Source organism: Fusarium venenatum (genome assembly GCF_020744135.1).
Source record: "Fusarium venenatum strain MPI-CAGE-CH-0201 chromosome Unknown EDB82scaffold_2, whole genome shotgun sequence".
NCBI lineage: Eukaryota > Fungi > Ascomycota > Sordariomycetes > Hypocreales > Nectriaceae > Fusarium > Fusarium venenatum.
Window position 1 is genome coordinate 959,878 of NW_027072130.1, and position 23,645 is coordinate 983,522.

At 45.3% G+C, this 23,645-nt stretch overlaps 11 protein-coding genes across 11 annotated transcripts; 5 read left to right on the forward strand and 6 right to left on the reverse strand.

Annotated features, from left to right (window-relative positions):
* Window positions 1–92: 92 nt before the first annotated feature.
* EDB82DRAFT_553805 (uncharacterized protein) lies at window positions 93–871 on the forward strand (the record flags this gene model as incomplete). The annotated part of the gene is made up of 3 exons (XM_025733112.1): window positions 93–174; window positions 218–423; window positions 458–871. The coding sequence occupies 3 exons, from the start codon at window positions 93–95 to the stop codon at window positions 869–871; spliced, it is 702 nt and encodes a 233-aa protein (XP_025584051.1).
* Window positions 872–1,164: 293 nt separating this feature from the next.
* On the forward strand, window positions 1,165–2,203 carry EDB82DRAFT_494726 (uncharacterized protein). Its single transcript, XM_065608492.1, has one exon. The coding sequence runs from the start codon at window positions 1,557–1,559 to the stop codon at window positions 2,109–2,111; it is 555 nt and encodes a 184-aa protein (XP_065464486.1). The 5' UTR covers window positions 1,165–1,556; the 3' UTR covers window positions 2,112–2,203.
* A 391-nt stretch (window positions 2,204–2,594) lies between these two features.
* On the forward strand, window positions 2,595–3,648 carry EDB82DRAFT_573698 (uncharacterized protein; the record flags this gene model as incomplete). Its single annotated transcript, XM_025733114.1, has 2 exons — window positions 2,595–3,106; window positions 3,159–3,648. The coding sequence occupies 2 exons, from the start codon at window positions 2,595–2,597 to the stop codon at window positions 3,646–3,648; spliced, it is 1,002 nt and encodes a 333-aa protein (XP_025584053.1).
* A 1,282-nt stretch (window positions 3,649–4,930) lies between these two features.
* EDB82DRAFT_544726 (amino acid/polyamine transporter I) lies at window positions 4,931–6,703 on the reverse strand (the record flags this gene model as incomplete). Its single annotated transcript, XM_025733115.2, has 4 exons — window positions 4,931–5,749; window positions 5,800–6,250; window positions 6,300–6,514; window positions 6,563–6,703. 4 exons carry the CDS (start codon window positions 6,701–6,703, stop codon window positions 4,931–4,933), a joined length of 1,626 nt encoding a protein of 541 aa, XP_025584054.2.
* A 984-nt stretch (window positions 6,704–7,687) lies between these two features.
* EDB82DRAFT_494731 (uncharacterized protein) lies at window positions 7,688–9,525 on the reverse strand. Its single transcript, XM_025733116.2, has 4 exons — window positions 9,184–9,525; window positions 9,035–9,139; window positions 8,610–8,977; window positions 7,688–8,556 (listed from the first exon to the last, which is right to left on the reverse strand). Exons 1-4 carry the CDS (start codon window positions 9,352–9,354, stop codon window positions 8,037–8,039), a joined length of 1,164 nt encoding a protein of 387 aa, XP_025584055.1. The 5' UTR covers window positions 9,355–9,525; the 3' UTR covers window positions 7,688–8,036.
* A 2,070-nt stretch (window positions 9,526–11,595) lies between these two features.
* Window positions 11,596–14,135, reverse strand: EDB82DRAFT_494734 (uncharacterized protein). The gene has a single exon (XM_025733117.2). It carries the CDS (start codon window positions 13,971–13,973, stop codon window positions 11,793–11,795), a length of 2,181 nt encoding a protein of 726 aa, XP_025584056.1. The 5' UTR covers window positions 13,974–14,135; the 3' UTR covers window positions 11,596–11,792.
* A 380-nt stretch (window positions 14,136–14,515) lies between these two features.
* EDB82DRAFT_430329 (ankyrin repeat-containing domain protein) lies at window positions 14,516–18,246 on the forward strand (the record flags this gene model as incomplete). Its single annotated transcript, XM_065607689.1, has 4 exons — window positions 14,516–14,765; window positions 14,825–15,017; window positions 15,124–15,732; window positions 15,786–18,246. The coding sequence occupies 4 exons, from the start codon at window positions 14,516–14,518 to the stop codon at window positions 18,244–18,246; spliced, it is 3,513 nt and encodes a 1,170-aa protein (XP_065464487.1).
* On the reverse strand, window positions 18,200–18,946 carry EDB82DRAFT_494739 (uncharacterized protein). The gene has a single exon (XM_025733121.2). The coding sequence runs from the start codon at window positions 18,879–18,881 to the stop codon at window positions 18,261–18,263; it is 621 nt and encodes a 206-aa protein (XP_025584059.1). The 5' UTR covers window positions 18,882–18,946; the 3' UTR covers window positions 18,200–18,260.
* Window positions 18,947–19,111: 165 nt separating this feature from the next.
* EDB82DRAFT_573704 (uncharacterized protein) lies at window positions 19,112–19,999 on the forward strand (the record flags this gene model as incomplete). Its single annotated transcript, XM_025733122.2, has 1 exon — window positions 19,112–19,999. The coding sequence occupies exon 1, from the start codon at window positions 19,331–19,333 to the stop codon at window positions 19,997–19,999; it is 669 nt and encodes a 222-aa protein (XP_025584060.1). The 5' UTR covers window positions 19,112–19,330.
* Window positions 20,000–20,393: 394 nt separating this feature from the next.
* On the reverse strand, window positions 20,394–21,749 carry EDB82DRAFT_473753 (P-loop containing nucleoside triphosphate hydrolase protein; the record flags this gene model as incomplete). Its single annotated transcript, XM_065608006.1, has 4 exons — window positions 20,394–20,586; window positions 20,643–20,828; window positions 21,126–21,154; window positions 21,282–21,749. 4 exons carry the CDS (start codon window positions 21,747–21,749, stop codon window positions 20,394–20,396), a joined length of 876 nt encoding a protein of 291 aa, XP_065464488.1.
* On the reverse strand, window positions 21,594–23,519 carry EDB82DRAFT_123621 (uncharacterized protein). Its single transcript, XM_065607026.1, has 6 exons — window positions 23,176–23,519; window positions 22,508–23,112; window positions 22,357–22,452; window positions 22,107–22,303; window positions 21,797–22,059; window positions 21,594–21,742 (listed from the first exon to the last, which is right to left on the reverse strand). Exons 1-5 carry the CDS (start codon window positions 23,380–23,382, stop codon window positions 21,986–21,988), a joined length of 1,179 nt encoding a protein of 392 aa, XP_065464489.1. The 5' UTR covers window positions 23,383–23,519; the 3' UTR covers window positions 21,594–21,742; window positions 21,797–21,985.
* Window positions 23,520–23,645: the final 126 nt, after the last annotated feature.

The following is a 23,645-nucleotide window of genomic DNA, read 5'->3' on the forward strand; positions in this document are numbered from 1 at the left end:
TCTACCAATGCATACGATCGATGGTCGAATGGTGCTGAGACTTTGGGTGTTGAAGACGACTGGAACCTTGAGGAATATATCGAATGGCTGATATGTCTCAAGAAGGCAAAAGCCAACCTCGATGGATCCTTCGCCGAAGTCGACAGGCGGCTTCTCAATTAAGCGCAGGAGATGGTAGAAAAGCACAAGCCGACTATTATTGAACGTTAACCAAAAGACGACTACGGTGGTAACATCAACGTTTACGATACTTCTAAAATATTCTTTCGGCCTATCATTGCCTACCACTTCTACCAGCGAAGCACATTTGAAAAGGTCCCGGATAGAGTTCTTGTAAAGCGTGTTCAGATCTTTTTGGCGTCGCTGGGCATTCCGATGCCGTATACTGATGTCGCACAAATGCTGCAGTACGCCGCTGACGAAGTAAGTCACCAGTTACAGCTCTAATGTTGACAAGTCTAAACTAATATTCTTATTGGTGCCTCTCAATAAGGCGGTCGAGACATATCTTCGTGACTATGTGCAGAAGATCAGGCAAAGTGAAGCTGTTGCCAAGGATTATGGTGACGGCTTGAGTACCGACACTTGTATTCTTTTTAACAATCTACAAAAGAACAAAGTCAACGGTGGTCCCGTAGACCGTTCAAAGCTGGAGGAGATATTCAAGGAGGTATTCAAGGAGATCAACAAGGAACGTGAGACAGCAGGATCCAACCCTTGGGAGAAGTCTAGACTAGAGACTATGGAGAGTGTTTTCAACAATGACGAAAACATGGAGCTGTTCATGAAAAGATGCTCAGAGCCATTGGTTAGGAACTCGACGCGTGACAATTACGTAGCGACAGCGCTGGAATTGCTCATCGACAACTAAGATTTAATAAGACTAACAGCCATGGCAGCAAATGAGGAAAAGGAGAAGTGCTCGTGGAACGGCACTTTTGGTCCCGCTATCAACGCTCTGAAGGACCTTGGAAGGGCGGGTGTAAACAAGGATTGGGGAAAGCTGGCTGAACATGCCAAGGCTCGTCAGCAGGCTGTGGCTGTCGAGGTTGGCTGCCTTATTGTATTGCAGCGATACGGAACCAGGATAGTAGCTACGGCACGGTTTCACTTTCTAGTCAATTCTTTGATTAGCAGAAGCTTACATCGAATAGCAAAGGAGATGTCATATGTTGATTGGCCAGGTCTAAGAATGGATTAATGAATACCGAGACAGCCCCTACTGTTGGTCAGCTTATGTCACTGCTTATGTACAAGATGAGGGGTCGCTCTGTTACTTCTCTTTCTCATCATCATTCTGGCAGTCAGCGAGCCAAAACACCAAAATGATTTACAAAGCAATCCAAAGGGTGATAAACCGTCCACTTCCCAGAGCTGTTACATATGACTTCTCTACACCTTTCCAAGTCTCCATTACCCTACCCGAGAACTCAACCTGGTCGAGCGGGTTGCACTGGCACTAAACGCATACCGAGTGGCTATGCCTCATCAAAGGATCAATCTAGGTTCAGTTGGGGGACAGAAAAGAAATATTCACTGTTAATGAGGGGCAGAAAATGGAAGTACAGGTGCCGCGTTACATGTGGCATGAATGGGGACTAGCAATAATGGCTGGCGAAGATGTGGAAATGATTGAAAGAACGGATCCACCTGAAAGCGACAAGAAGCCCTTCTATTGGTACCTGAATAGCAATATCTTTGATACGTCAAAGATACTTGCTGACTGTTGGTTTGTTTCGCGCCTACCGTCACGACTTCAAGGACTGTTCTTGGGTATCTGGATTTCACTGAATCTACTTATCATTTTTCTACGGGTTGACACTGTGCCGGTTCTCTTGAATGCACCGAAGCTCTTCTCGATATTCAATGTCGGATTCAACTCACCCCTAAAAATATCGACAGTGGTGTATCGTATCTTATTCTATGGATTGTGTCCAGTCTTGGGAGGCAATTTGGTATACGGCCAATTCAGCCCCGGTTTACACCTCTCTCGGTGTATAGACAGTGGCACAAGAGACGAAAGGATTCTAAGCAACGTGAATGAGAAACGTGTCTGTCTCAATCTCTATGTTAATTTACTAGAAATCGTGGCAGTGCAAATTCTGCACTAAGGTATTAGTGTGAAATTGTTACTTTTCATATCTCTACAGGCCTGTTACGTATTGATTTGAGTTTACGAGATTTAATTGACAATCTAAAGAACTACATCTAATTCGTTCTTTGTAATGTTAGCGTCGCCAAAGGGACAAAATGAATGCGGAAACTTTCCGTCTCAATGCTCTGTTGCGACCTCAGCCTTACTCTGCATCATGTCTATTCTAACTTCAATTGGAATTTAACATCTCCACTCGGGATCTCGGCACATGGATTACAGGGCATTTGTGGTCTTGCGACAACACATGGATATAAATCTATGGTTATTTCGGCTTTTCAACCCTGATAACTCCCAGTAGCTTTCAGCTCTCCTAGTCATGAGGCTTTTCTATTCCTAATCTGTTGTCCGATCGTTCCGGATTGAGCTATAATAGGAATGATATAGCTACGGCGGAATCCAAAACATTTACGTCCTTCTTTAGTAGCTCATTTTTATCAATATGATGCAAGTCTCCTACTTGTTCTCTCTTTACTTTGCTGCTCAGGCAATGGCAGCTAACCCAAGTCTGACAAGTAAAGGCTGCGTAGATGCAGCCGGATTTGAAAGCTGTCAAAATGACGCCGACAAACAGACATCAAGCTGTATCAAACAAGCCAATCGTGACAACAGTCAAAAAGAACTTCTAGCATGTGGTTGCCAAGACTCGGTTAATAACTACAACTGTTATGCAGCTTACTGCTGGAACAGAGTCTGGGAATGCGAATACCAAGAGTACATCATCGCGTATATGCAGAATTGCCTAACCGCTAAACTCCCAATTCCATACTTCCCTGCCCTAAACGATGCCCCGGACGCATGTTCATGCAATCTTGGCAAAATTAATCTTGCTGTCAACGACGCTATTCAGCAGGCGGGGACGTGTTCCAACGATGCCAATTCTGGTGACGCTGGAGCCAACCTGCAGCAGATAGAGGGCTGCGGGTGCTGCGAACTCAGCGGTGCTCTTTCAAGGTAATTGGACTTTGTCTCTATAGAATTCAATAACAGTGCTGATTTCTCGTAGCATAGTTGAGATTTGCCCCGACACCGATCCCAAACTCGTCGGCCTATCGAACCTTGCCACGCTCGAATCGCAACTCAATGTCCAATACACTGAATGTGGAAAGTACATGGATACTTATGATTGCAAATCAGACCTCTCGTTCTCAATTGACGGCGTCAGCACATTCTTGAAGCCGGATGATGCGCTCAAGACTGGGTCAGCTACATTGAGTAATGGCCCTGGATCTGTGACGACTCCTGCAAGTGGGCATGTGTTTTCATATACCAATGGTGGCGACGGTGTTGTCTATACTATTACGGCTGCTGGAGTTAAAACTGGTTCTGGCAGCGGGAAGTCTGAAGCAACTCAATCTGATTCGAACGCTAGTAGAACTGCTTCGGCGGATGGAACCAAAGCTACAGAGTCAAGCTCCAAGAGTTCAGCGACTGTTTTAATAGTACAGAGATTACCAGTTTTGATAGTGGCCCTTATCCTAGTGTTTGCAGTATAGTACTTCAATATATATTATATAAAGCTATCTAGCAATAAAGATAAATAAGTATACACTTTCAAGTTCGTAAGTGTGTTTGGCCCTTAAATGGAAACAATTCTACGTTCATGTTGTTTTAAAGGCGATTTTGTAAACTCCAAATGATATAGTATCTCTTTCCTCAACTCGTCGTTTCTCTTCTCCCTTTGTTCGGATTGTCCTCGTATGATCAGAAACTCTTTGGATATCTTCATCCAAGTCGACTTCAGGATCAGTATCATCTTTGTAACATTCTCGCCTGCCGATAATAGTAGGCGCGTGGGGAGAATTCTGTTATGTGAAAGTTCGAAAATGTAGATTGTCTAAAAATTCCAGCAACCGAGAGATTTTACAACATTCCAAGTCCTCCAGCGGCAATTAAAAACCACGTTTATTTCTAGAGAAACTTCTGCTTTCTATGGAAGACGAGATACGGAAGAGAGGCCTTGGTGAAACGAATATCGAGATGATCCTCACGCACTGCCCAGAACTCCGGATATCTGGATCTGTCCTGATAACGCTCTTAGAGATCGACATACCATTTTCAGCATCTTGTTTCAGTGACGTCCGCGAAGTGTAGGAGGCTTTGGTTGACAAAAGTAACTGTAGGTTGGCTGACAACGGTATTCAATGCATACCACACAACAGGAACTGGGATTTTCTGCATGCATACATCGAGGACTGTGATGGGTCTTGTATTTGGAAGTCTTTCGTTCCATTAATTGTTTCAGATCATTCAGAAATAGTATGACAACGCGAAGATGTGTCAGATGGATCTTGGGATATCGAGTTGGAATCGGATATGAATGAGCCAGGGTCATAGATAAGAACTTCTGAAATCTGGATATTCAAGGTTATTGTAGCTTGAACGTTGTATTTAAAACTGAATTTCGCAATAGAAGCCAGTCTTATAGATGCTTACCTTGGCAGTATGGTTGAGCTGAAATTTGAAAAGTCATCAATAATTAAGAACATCTTAAATATTGGAAAGGCAGAGATCTGTGGTATCTTTTCATCTATCTAATATCTTTAAATTAATAAAATATTTAATAACATTAAAATATTTTGCTAATATAAAGATACAAGATAGATATAAAAATATAACAAATCTTTGCCTTTCCAATAATTAAAATATCCTTAATCTCATAGACTTATTTTATATCTATACTAAGTATTATTTTGACAACTTTATATGTAACATATTTATAAATGGCATCTTTCTCGCAAAGCGCTAGAAGAAAGTTCAAACCTTTTAACACCCCTTTTAGTTCTCAACAATGGGCCCATTGTACTCTTTTCTCGCCCAGACAAAGTAGTATACAACACTGAATATGACAAGACCACCTGTGACAACAACACTGTAGTTCATCATGTCAACAGTGGGGTCTACCATAGGCGGGAAGAAGCTGAAGAAGCCGACAACGATGAGGTAGCACATGGCAAAGACATTATTGGCAATGCCAAGAGCGCCTTTGAGATGGAATGGTCCCCAAACAAGCTCGGCACCAGTGGTGTTGGCCAAAGCGGGAAGGTCGGTGGAACCGGGAAGGGAAAAGCCCTTGGTGACACGGCGGTAGAGTAGGAGTCCGGCAGCAATGAGGTAGGATGAGTAGAGGCAGGAGATGGAAAGAGAGGTGACGTTCTGGAACGCCACTGGTGATCCGACGTTGATGAGAGATAGCAGGACGGAAATGGCAGCGGTGCAAAGAACAGAGTAGACCGGAACGGTAGTACGCTCGCTGACCTGTGACAGCTTACGCCATCCAGGAAGACCGCGATCACGGGCAAAGGACCAGAAGACACGGGAAGTCGAGGCGAGCATTCCGACGGTCGCACAACTTGCCAGGATGACGATGATAGCAGACATGACGGTAGCACCAACTCGGGAGTTGGTCGCCTGCTCGAAGATGTACATGTAAGGGAATCCGAGCATGCCTGGACCCGAAGCGAAGGCCTCGTCGACATTGCCCATGCAAAAAACCATGGCAATGAGCATGGCGAAGCCACAGGATCCGTTGATGCAGAGACTGAGGAGGATAGAGGTGGGGACGACGACAGAGGGGTTGACGGTTTCTTCAGACATCTAGAGAAGGTTAGTATCGTGATAATATGGGACGTTGGAAGGTTACATACGTGGAAGGCAGCATCAGTGCCGACGAAAGAAAAGGCGTTACCCATCATACCAATCATGAACGACACGCCGTTAGTAGACCAACCGCCGTTGTTCACAAAAGTGCCAAAGACATCCGAAGCAGTAGCATGGGGTCCAAGAGTAACAAGTGGGATGAGGATAGCAAAGAAACCGAGGATGTGGAGGATCAAGATGAGACCCTCAAACTTGGGCAGCACCGAACTGACGAGGGTGTTGATGAAAACGGCAAACAAAAAGATTGCCCAAAAGAGAAGGGTTCCCTGCCAAAGTTGAGGCTCAAAAGATTCATTGTTCATAGTCGCCATTCCCAAAATCATGTTTCCCGTGAGAAGGGCACTCGAGGATACGGATCCTTGCCAGCCGCCGACCGTAAGCATGCCTGTGAGATGGCTGAGAAATTTGGAACAGGAGCGCGGTGCCATCATGGCGACCCTAGCACAATGTTAGCAGACTGTAGTGGATCGAGGTATGAGGGTCGTACCAATGGTATTGTCCTCCAGAAGTAGGTGCCATAGAGACCAGCTCGCACATGCAGGCAAAAACACTGAAGTTTCCAATCCATACGACGATGAAGCTGTACACGAGACCGGCTGTGCCGCCGTTGTTGAGGCCTTGGGCGAAGAGGACGAGAATGGCTTCCCATGTGATGAGAATGGTGCAGCTGAAACCTAGGATAGACAGAAAGCCAAAGTTGCGCTGCCAAGTGTTAGTAGAAGTTGTAATGGGGCTGAGATTGTGACATACGCGAAGGACCTGCTTCTTCCCCATACGCTCTAATTGATCTTTATCATGGTAGTTGATGGTGGAACTTCTTCCAGAGTCTGGTTCTGCTGCGGTAGTGACTTTGATGTCCTTGTCGGCTTTGACGGTAGCGTTGTTGCCCATCTCGAAGCTGGGACTTGATCTGTCTCCCATGATGGATGGTTGTGTGAGAGCGCAGAGTAAAAGGATTGACAGTCGGGAATACAATGGAGAAAAAAGAAAGGAAGGAAGAAGGAGCCACGGTAGTACTGAGAAATGAGAGAAAAAGGAAACAGCTTAGAAAAGAGGAAAGAAGCACATTAAAGAGTGATAGAGAGGGAGCATCTGTACAAGAATGGCACAGCAAAAGAAGACCCCTTGGATGGAAAGCTCGGGGTGTGTCAAGAGGGAGTGAATGGCATGGGATCTGAATGTTTGCGCGCCACCAACACTGTCTTGGCTCTAACCAAGAGGCTCATACTCCGTACAGAGTCTCTTATGCTGCAACACTACCGGTAATAACTCACTGATTTAGATCCCTTTTCTTTAAATGTAACATCGCTTCGTTCGCCTGCGGGTTTCGGTTAGTTAGGTAGAGTATCATTTGCTGATCCGGCGACTACTCCGATACCCCCGTCTGGTTAGTTCATGGACCCTGAACCCTGTTCTCTGCAGCACGTCTAGCGTGATTACAGGGCTTCACATCCTCAGCAAATCAATCAACGGATGGAATTCTGACACCAGAATCAGACATGTGTTCTTTCTTTTTTTCTTTCCACGAAACACCCCGCGAAAGGGATCTTCCATGAACAAATGTCTCAGTAAGAAATCCCCGTAAACTCAATCGGCGTAGATCACCGTATTATTCTTTTCTCAGAGTTGTATTCAGAGATGGCTCGGCATTAGACACGCATACAAGCGGCACTGACGCCACATGCTTACCTTCAGGGGAGAAAAAGTTCCTTACTGACAGGGAGTGAACCAAGTAAAATGGACCAAGCTCCGGGAGCGCTGGAACTCTCGAGCCACCAGATCTGCAGCAAAGATCAGGCCAATAACTAATTATTTCGGTTTACTTGCCCCTTTCCAGCTATTCGGTAAGAGCTTATTGAATACACATTACGTATCCTTCATTTTTTTTTTTGGGCTCTTCATTCCTTCTCGTCATGTATCACTTTCATATGCTACCGAGCAAGAAAACATCAGAAGGCACGGTCTAGACCCCTGCATGTCAGAAGTAACTGATGCCATTTTCTCTTTTCTCAACGTTTCATTATGCATGTTGGTCAGAGACAATTCATGCAATTTTTCTTTTTTTTATGAATTGTCAGTCTTACGTAGCTGACTTAATTCCACGTTTTATTTAGCAAACACGTTTTACAACTCCGTATTGGTACGGGTGCATGTCATTCCGAAACAGCCAAACCCCAATCAATGTGTCTTGTCATAAATATAATACTACAAAAAGAAAAGTGATTCATGTCTGTCTGGGGCTTGCCAGGCTTGGATCATGCGTGCTCTCTACATCTACTTGCCACGTTTGCTGAATCAGAATCTTTTGACTTGAGTGGCTCGATCGACTTTGTCCATCCCAGCTCTTGTCGTGTTCATGTCTTGGCTTCGATCGGGTCGCAAAGTCCTCCATCTCGTGTATCTCGCTTCGTTGCGCTCTTGATCCACCACCACCTGTAAGCGCGCGAGATCGATTGCTATGTCCCGTCTTGTTATTGCTCTTGTATCCCCCTGTATAGTCTGGTTTGTTGGTCGGGTATCCGTTGCTGCTCGATTTGCCTTGTCGTCTAAGATCGTCGACGCGAATTTGGCCAGACTCAAGGCTGTCAAGGAAGGGTTTGAAGTTGGGTAGACAAACAGTCAAAATCGCAAGGCATTGGACTAATTGGATCGTGACTGATGCGGGCCAGATGGCGAAGGAGTGATCGACGGAAGTGAAGGCCTTGTTTGAGTAGTGGATCTGCGCTGCAATGGCGGGCGTTACACTTTATTTTTCCTGGTCAATAAAACTGTCGATCAATTGAGGGGGGACACGTACAAGATTCTGCTGCCGAAAACACTCATGACCAAGATCTTTTTTGACCACGAGGTTTGGATCTTGACCACGTTTTCGACCATGATAACGACAATCGCAAGATCGGTGATAATATTCGCAATTGAGTAATATGTCCAAAAAGCCGTGAAATTGATGCATTCGTCGTTGTCGCCGTAGATCCATGGCTGTGGTGGTTTGCATTGGAAGAAGTTGACGAAAAGTGCTGTGAAGCCCCATGCGCCGACGATGGCTTCACAGATGATGATGATCCATTTTTGACTCTTTTGCGCCATGATGCGAAGACTCATTGTACCAGACAATTTGCAAAAGAGAAGTGAAGCGATAAACATGGTATTTGTCGCATATTGGCTCTGTTTGGGTTCGTCAATTGCTTGATGTCATTGCGTAGCCATAACCAGTCAAATTACCTTAAAAAAGACATCTTTGTCGTCAGAGCTAAGAGTCTCAAAATGTTGGCCGAATCCGTGCTCGCAAGCATTAAAGACGGTGGCTGTTTGACAAGCCGCAAGAAGCTATGCGGGTAAGTATGGGCGATTGAGAAGGGCTGATGTCTTACAGTTGCGACAATGATAAGAATGTCGTCGGCCCTCACAGCTTTTATCATGTACAGTTTGGTACCGGTTCTAACAAGACAAGCAAGAATGGCAATAACAAGAAACATCAACGACAAAACTTGGATGAGGGGCGACTTGTTGCTGTCTGTGATGACTCTTTGTGTAGAACCCATCTTGAGCAGCTATCGCCGCGGGCGAATACAGAACAATTGGGGACAGAAATAAAGAAACAAAACAACAGAAAAAAAGGAGCGGAGATTTAGGGAAGAGGAGGGGAAGAAACGGGATTTCACGATGGCCAGTGACGATATTAAAGAGGTGTGACCGGCAGTTTTACTAAAGTCAATACAGCTATAGCTAAGACAAGGTGCTTACTCTAAGTCAAGGTACAGTATGGCATTACAAGCTAACTCAGAAGGTCGGGGAGCTGACAGTGCAGTTGCAGCGAATCGAGGCCAGAGCTGCAAAGATTAAGGGAACTTGATCCTACATGGCGTGTGAGAGACAGACTCAAATCAGTGGCAGTCTCACATAACAGACATGCAAGGCACCGGCACAAATATCACAAACACATGGAAAAGGGCATGAACCAAGCCACCAGATTGGTCTGGGCGGCCCGAAAACGGTCGTGGCAACACGGTATTCAAACCCAAAAGCAGTAAAGACAAAACTCTTGGATGAACCAATACGTACAAGGCATCAAGTGATTCAAATCAGTACAGCTGAGAAAAAAAGGCCGGTAAGTGTGATTCGTAGATTAGCCAGTGAGGCCATTAAAAAGCAAGTAGTCTCTCGCTGAACTGACATGTAACTAAACCATGATTCGGTGTACAGGGATGTTTCTAGTCCCTTGTTTGAGAACCAATAAGATTTGACAGTTATTCTGGGCAATTTCATGCACTTTTTGGGGGCTCAGTTGAAACCATCTGTGAGCAATCAGAAAAATGACAATTATTCTGTTATGGTTGAATTATTTGTCTTATTGATAATGTTTGAGTCTCAAACAGTTAGTTTTGCAGATCACAAGTCTTTAGCCGTCACTAAATCGCTTGGTAACTAACCAGAGACCAAAATCTTTAGTAACACGGCCCGACTTTAAGCTCACACCACTTTGTATCTCCACTCTCTCCTCCCCTGCTGCAGGTATTCACATGCAAGGTTTCGTCTTCTTCTCCTTCCACTTTTATTCTTTTCTTCAACAGATTTTTCACGTTAAGCTTTATGGGTCAACTGATCCGACGGAGATCGATCCGAGGTAACACCCCCTTCTTGAACGACCTTCCACGTTTGGTTCGGTTCGGTTAGAGGAAGATCATTTCGTTACGAAATTCTGCAATTTTATGGAGTCTCAATCTTCCTTCTCATGCAGGTATGGCGTCGTTCTTTCAAGTCGATCCTTGTGCAAGGAATTGCAGTCCCTGTTCAGGTGAATCGATTTTTTCTACGGGAACAAGGATTGATACAAGGAGGTGTTCTTGGTGTGTGTGCCTCGGCAGTCTGAAATCTTTCCGATGGGAAAGGTGGCTGTTATTGTGCACCAGAAACAGCAACGGCTTTCCGACTATTTGGATCTGGTGGCGTTTGTGAATAGACTCTTCAAGTGTTAATCTCAACGCCGCATTGAGCTGGGTTTGCAATAAGAGCTGATCATTGCCCTGCTTGATTCATATTGGCAAGCCATGTTTGATGAAATGACTCAACATATACGCATGTTTGCTGTAACATAGAAGACCAGTCATGGCCAAGAATTAACATGCGACTTAATTCGGATGTTTAGCCATATCGCATAATGATATGCTGTATCAATGGTGATTCCAGAACCCGACACTTATCTAATCTAGTGACTAGACAGCTAGAGTACGATTCTCAAACTGTATGTGGATCGAGATGGATTCTGAACCCGGATGCAGGAACCTGGAACATACCAATCAATCCCTGATAAACGTTGCGCAGATGTTATCGCGCTATTTCAATAGAATTGTCACATTTTACCACCCCTGCCACATTTTCAGCTTCGTGGCGGCCAATATTGATTGCTTGGGCCAGTGACAGCAGCTGAGCGATAAGGTCTAGATGAACTGCTGATCGGACATGAACCAGCTGCATGAACCCGATGAGATATAAAATGTTATGCATACGAGACATGCAGAAGATAACGAGATTACACTGTGATCGTTAAATGTGGTCCGTGACACTGAAAACTCTATCAACGCGTTTCTAGTCTAGGGTAATTGTCGTGATATCGCGACACAGTCGCTTTGTTTTTACAAGAAGTTCTATGTGCTAAAAGCAGCTCAAAAAAAGACCTCTCTCGCATTTTCTCTCATAGAAACCTTTGTAAATATGATTAGAAGAAGGTTTGGATTTAGTTGAAGATGATAATGAAATCGTATTTAAAAGTAATAGTAAAGACTAACTACTTACTCATCAAATCCTTCTACATGCACGTGAAAAGCGTACACGCCATTTTTATACCCTTTGGTATGCGAGTGATGAAATCCACTGCAGTTCAATCTCTGCTGGCAGCAGTGTTGTATCAACAGCGTTATCGCCTGTAGGCAACCATCCCTGACCCCCATCATATGCTATCTGAGTCGTTACCGATGATTGATTATGCCGTAAATTCACTCAAATCAGCCATCTTCCTTCGACGGTGTGTTTTGAGATGTAAAATATGTTGTTGACTTGTAAGAAAGTCATCACTACCTCCGGCCATCAATCGACCTTTGCGTAATGTAGATGGCTCTTCAGTGATAGTCTCAACTTCAGAGTAGCCCCTCTGCGATGGAGTCTTGTCGCTAAGTCTCTGAATATTCTCAAGCCAAATTTCGAGCGATGATCGAGGTGTTCGTGTAGTGTGGGAAATCGCTGGCCCACCATCACCGACATGCTGTTGCATAGATGAAGTAGCATGTGCAGGCGGTTCGAGTGACGACAATATATCAGACTCCTTCAGAATCTTTCCTCGGAGATGATCTGGCTTATCAGGTTTATAAGGTCGATGAAATTGTCCAGTCGCTCCACGCGGGGCAGGGCCTTGAGGAAAGTAGCCCGATATCTTTTCGTTCCTAGACTTTATGTCTCTTTGATAAGGGCCCGGGGCTGGAGCGAATGGATTGGCATCGTATGACTGGTCTGTGTATCGGCGGTGACGCGTCGGAACACACTTGTATGAAGAACTAATGAGTCTTTGCACGACAGTGTCAGCTATCTGGTCCACCAGAGCTTCTTGAATGCCTAAGACGTTAACTTCATCCCATTGTGGCCTTTCAAACTCATTCGCCTGTTGGTGGGCTCGACCTCGCTGTCTAGATCTAGGCGAGTGTGTATTGTTAAAAATATCTTCGCTTGGGGCCAATTCGCTTCCACTTTCGGATCCCGATAATCCCGGAGCCATGGGAACTTCAGGGGGAAACCCAGTCATAGATGGAGCTGGTGAGAGACTGGAAAGCCTTACAGATACGTCTGATTCTCCATGAACGGTTGAGGCTATGGCACGCTGTGACACTGTGGTTTGCTTCACCATCGATGTTTTGGCTCTGTTTGGTCGGCTTTCTTTGGGCGACAGGCTCTTCCCGATCTCAGTCCCACTCTGAGTCTTAGCGAGCCAGCGTTGTCGATCTTCGAGTAAAATCGTGTCTCCATCTTTCGAAACGTCGGAAAGGACTCTCTTCTTTGCCGAATCGGCTATCTCGTCCATGCTTTGCAGCATCTTAACCTTTGCGAGTCTTTCGATGTCCTCACTCTGCCTTGCCTTTTCTTCTCGCTCAGCAATATCGGCCCTATTTTGCATTTCGACTTTCAGTCTGATTTCCTTTTCCAGGTCCACAGCAAACTTCTTGAGTTCCCTAGCTCTTTCTTCCTCCAACTCTTTTTCAGTCCGCAGTCTCTCTAGTGCTGCCTTCTCAGCAGATGCGATCATCTGAGCATGCTCCTTTGCCTGTATTTCCTCCGTCTTTCTTTTATTCTCAAGATTCTCCCGGATCGCCATCTCTAATTCACGTTTGGTCAATTCCATTTGTTTGCGGGCTTCTTCTTGAGCAAGCTTCATATCTTCCACCCGTCGGAACATAGACGCCTCTGCCTCCTTTCTGACATATTCTTCGTTTTCTTTCTGCTTTTCGGCTAATTTAGCTTTCTCTTCCATAGCCTTGAAAGCAGCAATTTCAGCTTCTAATCGAATCTTTTCAGGATCCTCTCTAGGTATAGGAGTTTGTTCAGTCGGGTGAGGTGCTGGAGGTGGTGATCTATTGATAGGAGTTTCTGCCGCCTTGACTGGTGTTCGCTGGTTAATGTAGGGGTTGTAAGGAGCATAGTTATTATAGTAGCCCCCACTTCCATACGGACTGATTGGGACCTGGGGACCGGGAACACCTTGCATATTTGGGGCTGGATGATAGTGGATGGTATTGTGGAGATATCCTCTGGATACATTCTTTTCCTTTGACTCATCCATTACACGTCTTGGTTGATGATAAGGAGGCACTTGCGTTCGAATCGGATGGCCTCTTCGTTCAACTGTGACAAGTGGATTACCACCCAAACCGTTGGGGGGGAAGCCTCGAGAAGGAATATGTCTTTTTGGAGGTTTGGGAGGGTGAATGTTTGAGGTTACTGAATCGGTTTCTGGTTCTTCCGTATCCTCTAGCCAAAAATTGCCCGAGGCATCGCTGGAAGATTTCCCATCACCTTCTACAGACACATCTGACTCTACAGTGGTCTTCTTGTTCTCCCGACTGTCACCATCCGACCGACCGTGGGTTTTGCGTTGTGAGGGACGCTGCCTCAACATGATGGTATTCTCTTGACCGAGATGAGGATAAGGATCCTGGCACTAAGCGTAGTTCGGACTATTCCAGTGCTACTGAAGAGGTAGTTGTTGTTGACAGAAGGAACGTATGATTGCTAGAAGAGAGAACACCATAATAGTACTTCTACGTGTGAGATTGGCGACTGTCAGGGTAGGATTGTGGTTATTGGTGGGATGGTGTTTGTTAGGCGGGCCATTATTAACTTCCTGCAGACCTCGCAGCGAATAGATGTCCTCCTTTGGATGCTGATTTGCGTGCGGCTGATAATACAGCAAGTAAGCGTTGCAGGCCCAAGTTGCATCAGACATACCTTAGCCGCTGTTTTTTGTGTGTTCGCGTATGGTCTCGAGCAATGGGACCATGACATCTGAAAACAGCTAGTGCTTACAGCGCCACCGCAGCCTGATCTCCATTTGCCTCATCACGGACTCATGGGTTTCGAATGATGGCGACTTGTCCTGGGTGGCTAACATTTACTGCAGGGAAACGGAACAAATTTAAACTTTTCATCATCCTCCTCAGAATGAATTCAAAGAAGGTTCCAGAGAATGGACCAAATATCTCAGCCCAGAATCATGCCTCCGGCTGCCAGTATCTGGGCCCTGGCGACGGTGATCAGAATGTGGTCAGCAGCGATGGTGTTCAGTTGAACGACCGCAGTGACCGTCGACAGTATAACAACACATTCGCACTGCACTGTGGTCAAGGGATCCCACCAGCTTGGAACTTGGCTGAGATATTCAAAGAGGGACACAGGCCACCTGAGCCGACGGGTAGGGAAACTACTGTTTAGTGCGCGGACCGAAAAGACATTGCTGACATTAGAATGAAGCTACCAGAGTAATAGAGTGGCTAACGCGTCAAGATAACTATTCACCTCTAGATTTTAATTATCAACATCTTGATATCATTAGCCAAGCCACGCCTAAAACGGGAGAATGGATACTGGAAAGTCCAGAGCTAAAACAATGGAGAGACTCTTCTGGGCTGACTCATCGCCGGATTGGAATGCACGGAATATGTAAGTGCCCTCATGATAGTACTGGACTGAACGGCTCGCGCTCATGAACTTTTTTTAGTGGGATCAGGAAAAACAGTGCTTGTGTTTGTAACCCCCAGCTAATAATCAAGTCTGGGTTTCTTTACTAATAGAATATTGTCCAGGTCTCGTATTGTTGCCGCTTTGAAATCTGAGATCGGAAGGCGAAGTGACTTTGTTTGCATATACTTCTATTTCCACGAAGGAGACGACAGGTCGCCCCCGGTCGGCCGAATCTGGTCAACGCTATTACTGCAACTGTTACAACATTCACCCAATATTTCAGAGGAGCTCAAAAACAAGTTCAGCAACTCTGTGCGTGTCTCAGCTTCTATTCATCAGACTGAGTACCTCGGCCTATTCATAGCTCAGGCCTCGATGTTCGATACCGTGTATTTGATAATTGATGCTCTTGATAGTTGTACAAACAGCAAAGATGAGCGAACTCGACATTTGTTGCAAGAAGGTTTGCGCAAACTACCTGGAAACGTTCGAGTTCTCATTACGGTTAGGCGGGACTCTCTATTCGATGACCTCGGAATAAGTCAGAAAATAGAGGTCAAACCTTGCGAGCAGGATGTCAAAACCTACATCGAATATGAGATCAACAAAGACAACGAACTTCTTCAGATCCTTTCAAACCGGGACCACCAAGAGAATGTGGTTAGTAGGGTTACGAATTTGACTTTGGAAAGTGGAATGTATGCTTAAAGCTATCGCTCATTCCATGTTATTGGAGACTAAGACACAACAGGTTCCTTCTCGCCAACTTGCACTTGAATAATCTCAGAAATCGAGGCACTGTAACAGACATAAAGGCTGCCCTTCAGCAGCTTCCTACGACATCAGACGGATCCTTCGAGATATCTGTTCGGAAGATTCTTCGTACTTCCAGTCCTTTCCAAATAGACCTAGCTAGACACGTTTTTACTTGGGTAGTTTACGCCAAAACTGGTTTGACTATAAGTCAAATTCGAGACAGCTTCAGCATTCAGACCAGAAATGGAAAACAGTATCAAGACTCTCGGCCACCAGAGAACGCAATATTGTCCGCTTGTGCTGGTCTCATTGTTGAGGACCAGGAAACAAAAACCTTGAGACTTGTCCACGAGTCTGTAAAGGATCATCTTCAAAAGAACAAGTTATTTCTGGAGAATCCTAATCTAAATATCGCCAAGTCATGCCTGACCTCTCTCTTGATGGGGGACTCAGAACAACTGCGCAAACCATTGCTCGAATATTCTGCAACGCATTGGTGTTCACATCTTTCCAAGCCGTTTGACACAGATATAGGAAAACTAGTCAGAAAATTCTTACTGGATAACTCCAGTTTGGAGAGAGCCTTCAAGATGATTACTGAATTCCCTTCAGAGACATGCTATGGAATGACGGGTTTGCATGCCGCAGTGTGGTTCAACCGGTCTTCGTGGATCAAACATCTTATCGAATCGGGTGCAGATATTAACTCCTCATGCTCAAACGGCCAAACTGCTTTACACTGGGCTGCGGTGCATGGGAGATATGAAGTTCTGTATTACCTGGTTAAGCATCACGCGGAAACAAACATCACAGACGCAAATGGCGAAACAGCATTGCATAAATTACTTTTGGGGCCCACAACTGATGGACTTTGCGCTGCACGTTCTCTTGTCCGTCGCGGTGCTAGCCTCGACATCAAATCAAACAAAGGTTTGACACCTTTATCATCCGCCATTCGTTATGGTCCAACCTCAATTGCTTTGCTGCTGGTTGATAGCCAGGAGAATGTAGATGTGGAGCTGGCAGAAGGCTGGACATCATTGCGAGAGGTTTTCTTTCACGCGCATGAGATGAGCCGAGAATTAGCTCTTACTCGTCGCAATCAAACTTCTGACGATGGCTGGTGTGCTTTAAGAGATGCAGTCAGGACTCATGTGTCATGTTTGATTGACCTTCTTTTGGAAAAAGGCGTGGATCTTAATCGTCCCACAAAAGATGGCTGGTTACCAGTAATGCACCTTGTTAAGAACGGAAATCCGGAATTGCTTCAACGGTTGCTTGAGCGTCACCCCAATCCAGCGGATGCGAACCAAAGAGAAAAGGATGATGGCGGATCTGCTCTCTACTGGGCCCTCTGCTACAGGAAATATCATGAGACAGAGTTGCTTCTCAGCCACGGGGCAGATGTCAATGAGAAGGGACCTGATGGTAGTACACCGTTGATCCAGGCTATCTCCAATAAGAAAGAAGCTTTGGTTTGGCTATTCATTAGGAACGGTGCAAACGTCAACGGACAGGATGACAGGGGTTGGTCGCCTCTGCACCATGCTGTGGAAGCCCAGAGCAAAGACATAGCCTGGCTTCTAATAACAAACAAAGCAAATGCGAAGCTGGGTCAACACGACAATCCGAGTCCTCTTCTTATGGCATTAAAAAGTTCTCAATACGCCATAGCCTGGTTACTTTGTCAAAACGGAGCCGACATTGATGAAGTCGATGAAAAGAACATGACTCTATTGCATCGAGCTTGTGATGGAGGACGAGTAAACGAAGTTGAGTTTCTGCTAAGCAATGGGGCCAATCTAGGAGTTAAAGACACCGCCGGTTTCACAGCTCTACATTATGCCGTTCTTAGTGATCAGGAGAAGGTATTAAATGCAGTTCTGTCGCGGCGTTCTGTGGAGGACATGATCGATGAGCCAGATACGAGGGGTAACAGCGCACTGCTGATAGCAACCATGCGAGGGAACGTATCGATGATACAGAATCTGACGAATCGTGGGGCCTCTCTCCAGTATACGGATTCGAACGCTCTGACAGCACTCCACCATGTTGCGAGTCTGGGATTGAATGTTGCCCTCGAGTATCTTGTGGCTCGAAGCATGGCCATCAACCAACGCGACTCACGCGGCTATACTGTCGTTCATCATGCCGTCTGTAGCAGTAACACGAATGCCGATACCATTAGTCTCCTTGCTGAAGGGGGAGCAAATCTCGAAGCCTGTGACGACCAAGGGCTGACGCCACTGATGTGGGCTGTTCACCTCGGGAAAGTCTCGCATACTCGTGAATTATTGATTCAAGGGGTCGATCGCTATGCTGGACTGGACACATTAGGTTGGTCAGTCATTGATTTGATTCATTCTAATGAGTGTCAAGGCAGAGACCACGATGTCGTAAGAACGTTGCTTCTGGAACCCAATTCAAGCATACATATGGATGACTATATCTACTAGATACAAATTAATTATTAGGCCTGCGTGAAAGAAAATGTCCCTCCGTTGAAATTGCCGTTGATTTGAGACGCGGTGTTGCTCGCAACATTTTGGCTTCCTTGCCCTGTGTGAACGTATTGCCTGCCGAGACCAACATTGTATAATGTTACCACAACTTCCCCCCCGACGATCTGTTCCATCCCACTATTTTTCGAGTTCCAAACCCGCTGTCTTGCCGCAGATTCAACAACTTGATTCAACGTGAGAACCTGCAGGTCTGCCAGAATCTCTTCAACCAGCCCGTTCGCCTTTTCGACTTGAGGAAATGATCTCACAGCCTTAATATATCTTTCAGTCCGACTTGCTTTTGTTGGTGGGATCATGGCTCTAAAGATGTCATGAAGCTGTGCAGCTCTATCGCTGCATTTCTGTAGGACGGCCTCCAGTGCAGGATATGAGTCTGTTGGCTGACAATCCTCTTGTACTCTCTGGGCCGCTAGCTTCAGACTGTTCTGGATCAGTGGAAGGCGACAAGCTGCATCGCGGAGTGAAGGCGGCAAGCCTGACGATTCCTTGGCGGTCTTGTAAAATTTAATAGAGGCCTCGATAAGTGTGATGGCGCCGGAGATGACACCTAAAACTTCTGCACCCGACATTTTGATCAGTTTCTTGAAACTTTCTGCAATATGACGGATAGTCGGTATAGCTAGGATATCAATATGTCACGGCTCAAGTCTCGGGAAATGTCCCACGCAGAGTTTTCAATCTAGGCTTAGGCCGATATGCAACCACGTGTAAAGCTCCGTTTGGGCAGCAGGTAGGATGGTTACACAAGTGGGGTGGCAAGCCGACTATTTCATACAGCCTGGTTCTGGGCGCTTATGCCGTCAGCTTACTTAGCTCAGCCTGATTGTACAAGTCTGCCCTTCCTCTATATTAATGGTAAGTATGTGTTCTGTTGAGCTTGACCTTTTCCTGGATTATTCTGCAACATTTTCAACAACCTTCGGATGCAACAAAGATTGTAAAAGCCTTAATAGTATATTTATTTCTTCCATCGTCATCTTGCCCTGGCTCTTTAAGGCCAAGCGCCTCTCACACCAAGATGCCAAGCGCTGAGGCAACTAAGTCGCAAGCTGCCAGAGCTCTTAAAACAACGTTGTTCGTTCTCGATCAGGCCGAATGCTCCCTGCCAGAGAATGCATCCGATCCGCCTGCCGCCTTCCTCTTTGTGACAAAGCATCTTCCCGTCGCTAGAGAGCTCTTCGTCTCCGTAATGACTCGACTCGAACCCGGCAGTGAGGAGACGGCGCAAATGGCCAAGATGTATCCAGTCATCGAACTGGTGGCTGACGAGAGTTGCAAGCGACTCCGAGCTATCGAGAGCCTGTTCGACGCTATTAAGCAAGATTATCAGAGCGGTACCAAGAATAAACACTATGCGGCCGCTGTTCAGAGAGGTGACGGTAACAAGATTGAAAATATCATGGTGGACCTCCTGACTAGCATTAGCCGTGTAGTAGTCGAGCCTTTTGTTAGTTCAGAAGAGATAGAACGTCTACATGAAGTATTGGAGGAAGCAAAGAAACTTCCCCCTTCTCTTGTTGATGATCCCTCTGCTGGCATACACGTGAACAACAATAGCTCAGGTACCCAGTTCTATCATGCTGGAAATGGACACCAGCATAACTGCTCGGGTGGATTTCAGGTCAATGGTGATAACCAAAACGCTAGCTATACATACGCCGAAAAAACTAAAGCGGATAACAATTAATGGAGGACATGAAGTATCTGCGAAAGACATGCTGGCTGGGATTTACATCTTACGTACCGCTTCTTCCCTGATCTCTTTAGCTAATTCTAGGTGTTCGATTGCAATGTTCAAGGTCTTGACTTCTCATCCTGACTGTTCTTGATAATGTCTTTGTAAGAGTAGTTTACCATATCGAGAAGTCAAACGGTCAATCAAACTTAGCAGCTACTCTCCCATTCTTGAGGATCAATAGCAAACTTGAAGCGCTTTAAAATGTTACCTCAATACAAGAAAATAGTATTCAATGGAACTTACGTCTATGTTCCCCTCAAACTCATCATTATTCTTATCCTGCATGGAAAGCTTGATGATCTGGGTTTTTCTTTCCTGAAGTTTCAACACAGACTGTTCAAAGTTAGCCGGTATCTAGTGTATGGGGAGAAGCATTGAACATCAACTGTTCCACAGAATCTTTCATGATGTACTTGAATATAGTGACTGGCCGTGTTTGCCCCATTCTCACGACTCGTGCGATGGCTTGGTTTTTAATTGTCGGGTTCCATTGCGGTTCGACGATGTGGACCATATTAGCCTCTGTGGGAGTAAGTCTGAACCAACGTGAGCATAATTCATTCAATTATGACGATCTTGCTGACTAACTCACCCTACAGCACCAGTGTTGATTGATATCAGAAGCACTTTGATAGCACGATCTTGTCGGAAACTTGAAAGTAATTCAGTACGACCCGCGAGTGGGTTTCGGCCATCGACTTGAACAAATGCGATGCCCTCGGCGATAAGCATTGTGGCAAGGATATCCAGTGTGTCTCTCCAACTAGAGAACAAAACGCTATTCGTATGTCAGTGAGGTCATAGCACGTAACCGTTAGAGTTACCTTTTTAAGTTATTGTCTAAGCATGATTCTTTGATATTGTTGATCACTGTTGACATCTTCGAGGACTGTCCCCTTAACGGATCAACAGACGGTATGGAATACGAATTAGTACTCGGAGGCTCTGGTGTGTCTATTTACATTGGGGATCCAGTTGACGAACGCATCGACTGCGGTGATGTAGTTCTGGATACGATATTGACGTTTTTGTTCGGAAAGAAGCCGATTGCAGACGAGACAGCTGTCCAACCCACAAAGCAAGTCGTGCTCCAAAGTAGCATTGCTACAAAATTGCAATCTAGCTCTACATTAGGTGTGCGTGAAGTAATTTGTTTCATCGTAGGTACGGTCAGAAAATTTGACTGTTTCGGAGTGGTAATATGAAGCTTGGTATCTCCATGGTTACATACTCTTCGAAACTTCATGATCGCTGAGAAAAGGATATTAAACTTCTTCACACCTTTGCCCTTACCGGCCATAATGTCAAACTCCTGACGACAGTCATAGAGAATCCTCTGGAACATAGCTTTCTCAACTTCTGTGGGTGTCACTGGAACCTTGTACATCGTCGTTGTCGGTAGGTTTAGTTTCTCTTGAGTTCTTCTGAGGCAACATGCTTTCAGCAAGAGTCTAAGATTTCGAGAGGGGTCCAAATTATGATCTTCGTTCGCTTCGTTTCTCAATGGCGCGACGACATATTCTTCAAATGTCTTGCTTTGGCATAATGGTTCAAAGTGAAGAAATTGTAACAGGGACCGAAGATCGTCAAGGCTATTCTGAATTGGTGTCCCTGTTAGACACCATCGCGTCTCGCTCTGGAGGGATACCACGGCTTTGTGTATCTTGGTGGAAGAGTTGCGTATATGGTGAGCTTTCATAGTTGTAAGTAATGGCGATATTCAGAATATGGCGCTTTTGGACTTGCTTTCATCGAGTACAATCCTTGACCACCTAATCGTACTCGAGATCCTGTTGCTGCTGCTGTCTCTCTCGAGCGTGTGATAGGTCGCCAGAACAATGTCATTGTAAAGCAAATGATATCTGTCTTTGGCTCGTGTCTGTCCGTGGAAAATCTGAGTCTTGAAAGTCTGCGGTCGAAATCGCCTAAACGTTTTTATTTATGTTGATTCATATCGTCCTGTTGATAATTTGTACCTGTCGATCTCATTCTCCATACATCAAGCAACCCTTAAGTCCCGTTAGTAAGAGTCTTTCAAGTTGATTAGAAGGCGTACGCCGAGATGGTGAGCCGATGAGTGTCGACCTTGGTCTCTCTGCAAGGTCATGATAATTACTAGGTCCATTCATGTTGTATTGCTGTTTTAGTTGCTTTGAGCATAGAATTGCACTCTGCATAGTTAGTGTTTTGCCGAGACCCATCATATCTGCTACTATGCCGCCAGAACATGATGAGTCTGAACGCATTAATAAGCTATCAATGGTCAACTCAAATAGAGTCCATTATACAAGAGTAGGAAGATTTACTAGTTGTCAATAGATATCAACATTTGTTTTTCCATTTGCTTGGCGACATCTGGATCCCCTCGTCCAAGGATGAAATTCACACCTTGGAGTTGATGACTATATCTAAGTTAGTATCATTTTAGACTGGAAAACGTTTGGCCACTGCAAGTACTCTTTGAGTTCAGTTTCAACAAGATATTGATCAAATATTAGCTGAAAAAGGCTTATGGAGGACTCTTGATCTTCAGAGCAATAGTTCAAACATCCCATGACCCCATCGACGACCTGAGATAAGCCAGATGTGGTATCCTTAGAGGTCTGACCAATTAGATGTCTTAGGTCGGTCTTACCAGGGCCGGGGTAGAGAAATTGAGGGTTAATATAAGAAATATTCGGCTCCAGGAATAACGGGTGCTGCAAAGATGTCGATATCGTGGAAAGTGCTTCGTCAACTTCATCCATCAAGTGCTTTGGGCCGTAGATATTGACTGTGGCTTGGACTATGGGCTTGGAGGATTTTCTTCGTTTCCCATAGAGTGCGTTGACACCGATCGCGGCTGCAAAGAATACGTGCCGCACTTTGGAAGAAACGAGCGTCAGAGTGGCCACAGTATTTCCGTCAAGACGAGATCGTTGTTTTGTTTTGACGTCGAGATCAGGCAGCAGACAGCAAGCACCGGAGCCAACTTGTACATTGAACAAATAATATCTATCCCACGGCCGCGTGTTCCGACGAACCTTTGCGTTGGAGCAGAGTGAAATGAGAACATCGCATATCTATCAGTCATCAACACAAGTCTTACTCATGCCATATAGGACTAGTTAACTTTTGTGGCTTACAGTTCCGTAACAGATCTTCTCATTATCAGCATTTCGCTCTTCAGTCATTGTTGTATCTGTAATGTCCTCTGTATAGTAAGGCGAGTCGAAGTTCTTAGAGGGCGAGTGAGGAGTCCCAGACCTGGAGATATCTGAGAGTCTCTTAGGTGAGTTACAATCATTCGTGTCGGTTTCGTAGCATAATCGCCGTTTTGAGATTCCCAGCATCTTGGATCTGGACGGTAGATATTGTGGTTTTCCTTTGATTTGGTTTTTGCTGACATATCTATGAATTATAGAAAAGACAAGAAGAGGACTTGTGATCGTGCTTGAGTGATAAAACCGTTCAGCCTCGTCCAACAGTCGAAATCTGTTATTTGTCCGATCAGGCTGTGCATGCAGCATATCCTCACATCTCAAATGCAACCAATCGCTTCCCGGTCTTTCCAAGTCACATGAGTCAAGTTACCCAGTAATTCTGCCTTGGGCTG

Excerpts from the sequence above, each read along its gene's own strand:
- EDB82DRAFT_494731 (XM_025733116.2), bottom strand. The coding sequence starts at position 9,354 with ATGGGTTCTACACAAAGAGTCATCACAGACAGCAACAAGTCGCCCCTC. Across the intron at positions 9,140-9,183 it reads TTCTTATCATTGTCGCAACT|CTTCTTGCGGCTTGTCAAAC; the intron begins GTAAGACATCAG and ends TTACCCGCATAG. Across the intron at positions 8,978-9,034 it reads ACAAAGATGTCTTTTTTAAG|AGCCAATATGCGACAAATAC; the intron begins GTAATTTGACTG and ends GAACCCAAACAG.
- EDB82DRAFT_494739 (XM_025733121.2), bottom strand. The coding sequence starts at position 18,881 with ATGTCGGGTGCAGAAGTTTTAGGTGTCATCTCCGGCGCCATCACACTT.
- EDB82DRAFT_494726 (XM_065608492.1), top strand. The coding sequence starts at position 1,557 with ATGGAAGTACAGGTGCCGCGTTACATGTGGCATGAATGGGGACTAGCA.
- EDB82DRAFT_123621 (XM_065607026.1), bottom strand. The coding sequence starts at position 23,382 with ATGCTGGGAATCTCAAAACGGCGATTATGCTACGAAACCGACACGAAT. Across the intron at positions 23,113-23,175 it reads AGAAGATCTGTTACGGAACT|ATATGCGATGTTCTCATTTC; the intron begins GTAAGCCACAAA and ends GATGACTGATAG. Across the intron at positions 22,453-22,507 it reads GTTGAAACTGAACTCAAAGA|TCATCAACTCCAAGGTGTGA; the intron begins GTACTTGCAGTG and ends ACTTAGATATAG.
- EDB82DRAFT_494734 (XM_025733117.2), bottom strand. The coding sequence starts at position 13,973 with ATGTTGAGGCAGCGTCCCTCACAACGCAAAACCCACGGTCGGTCGGAT.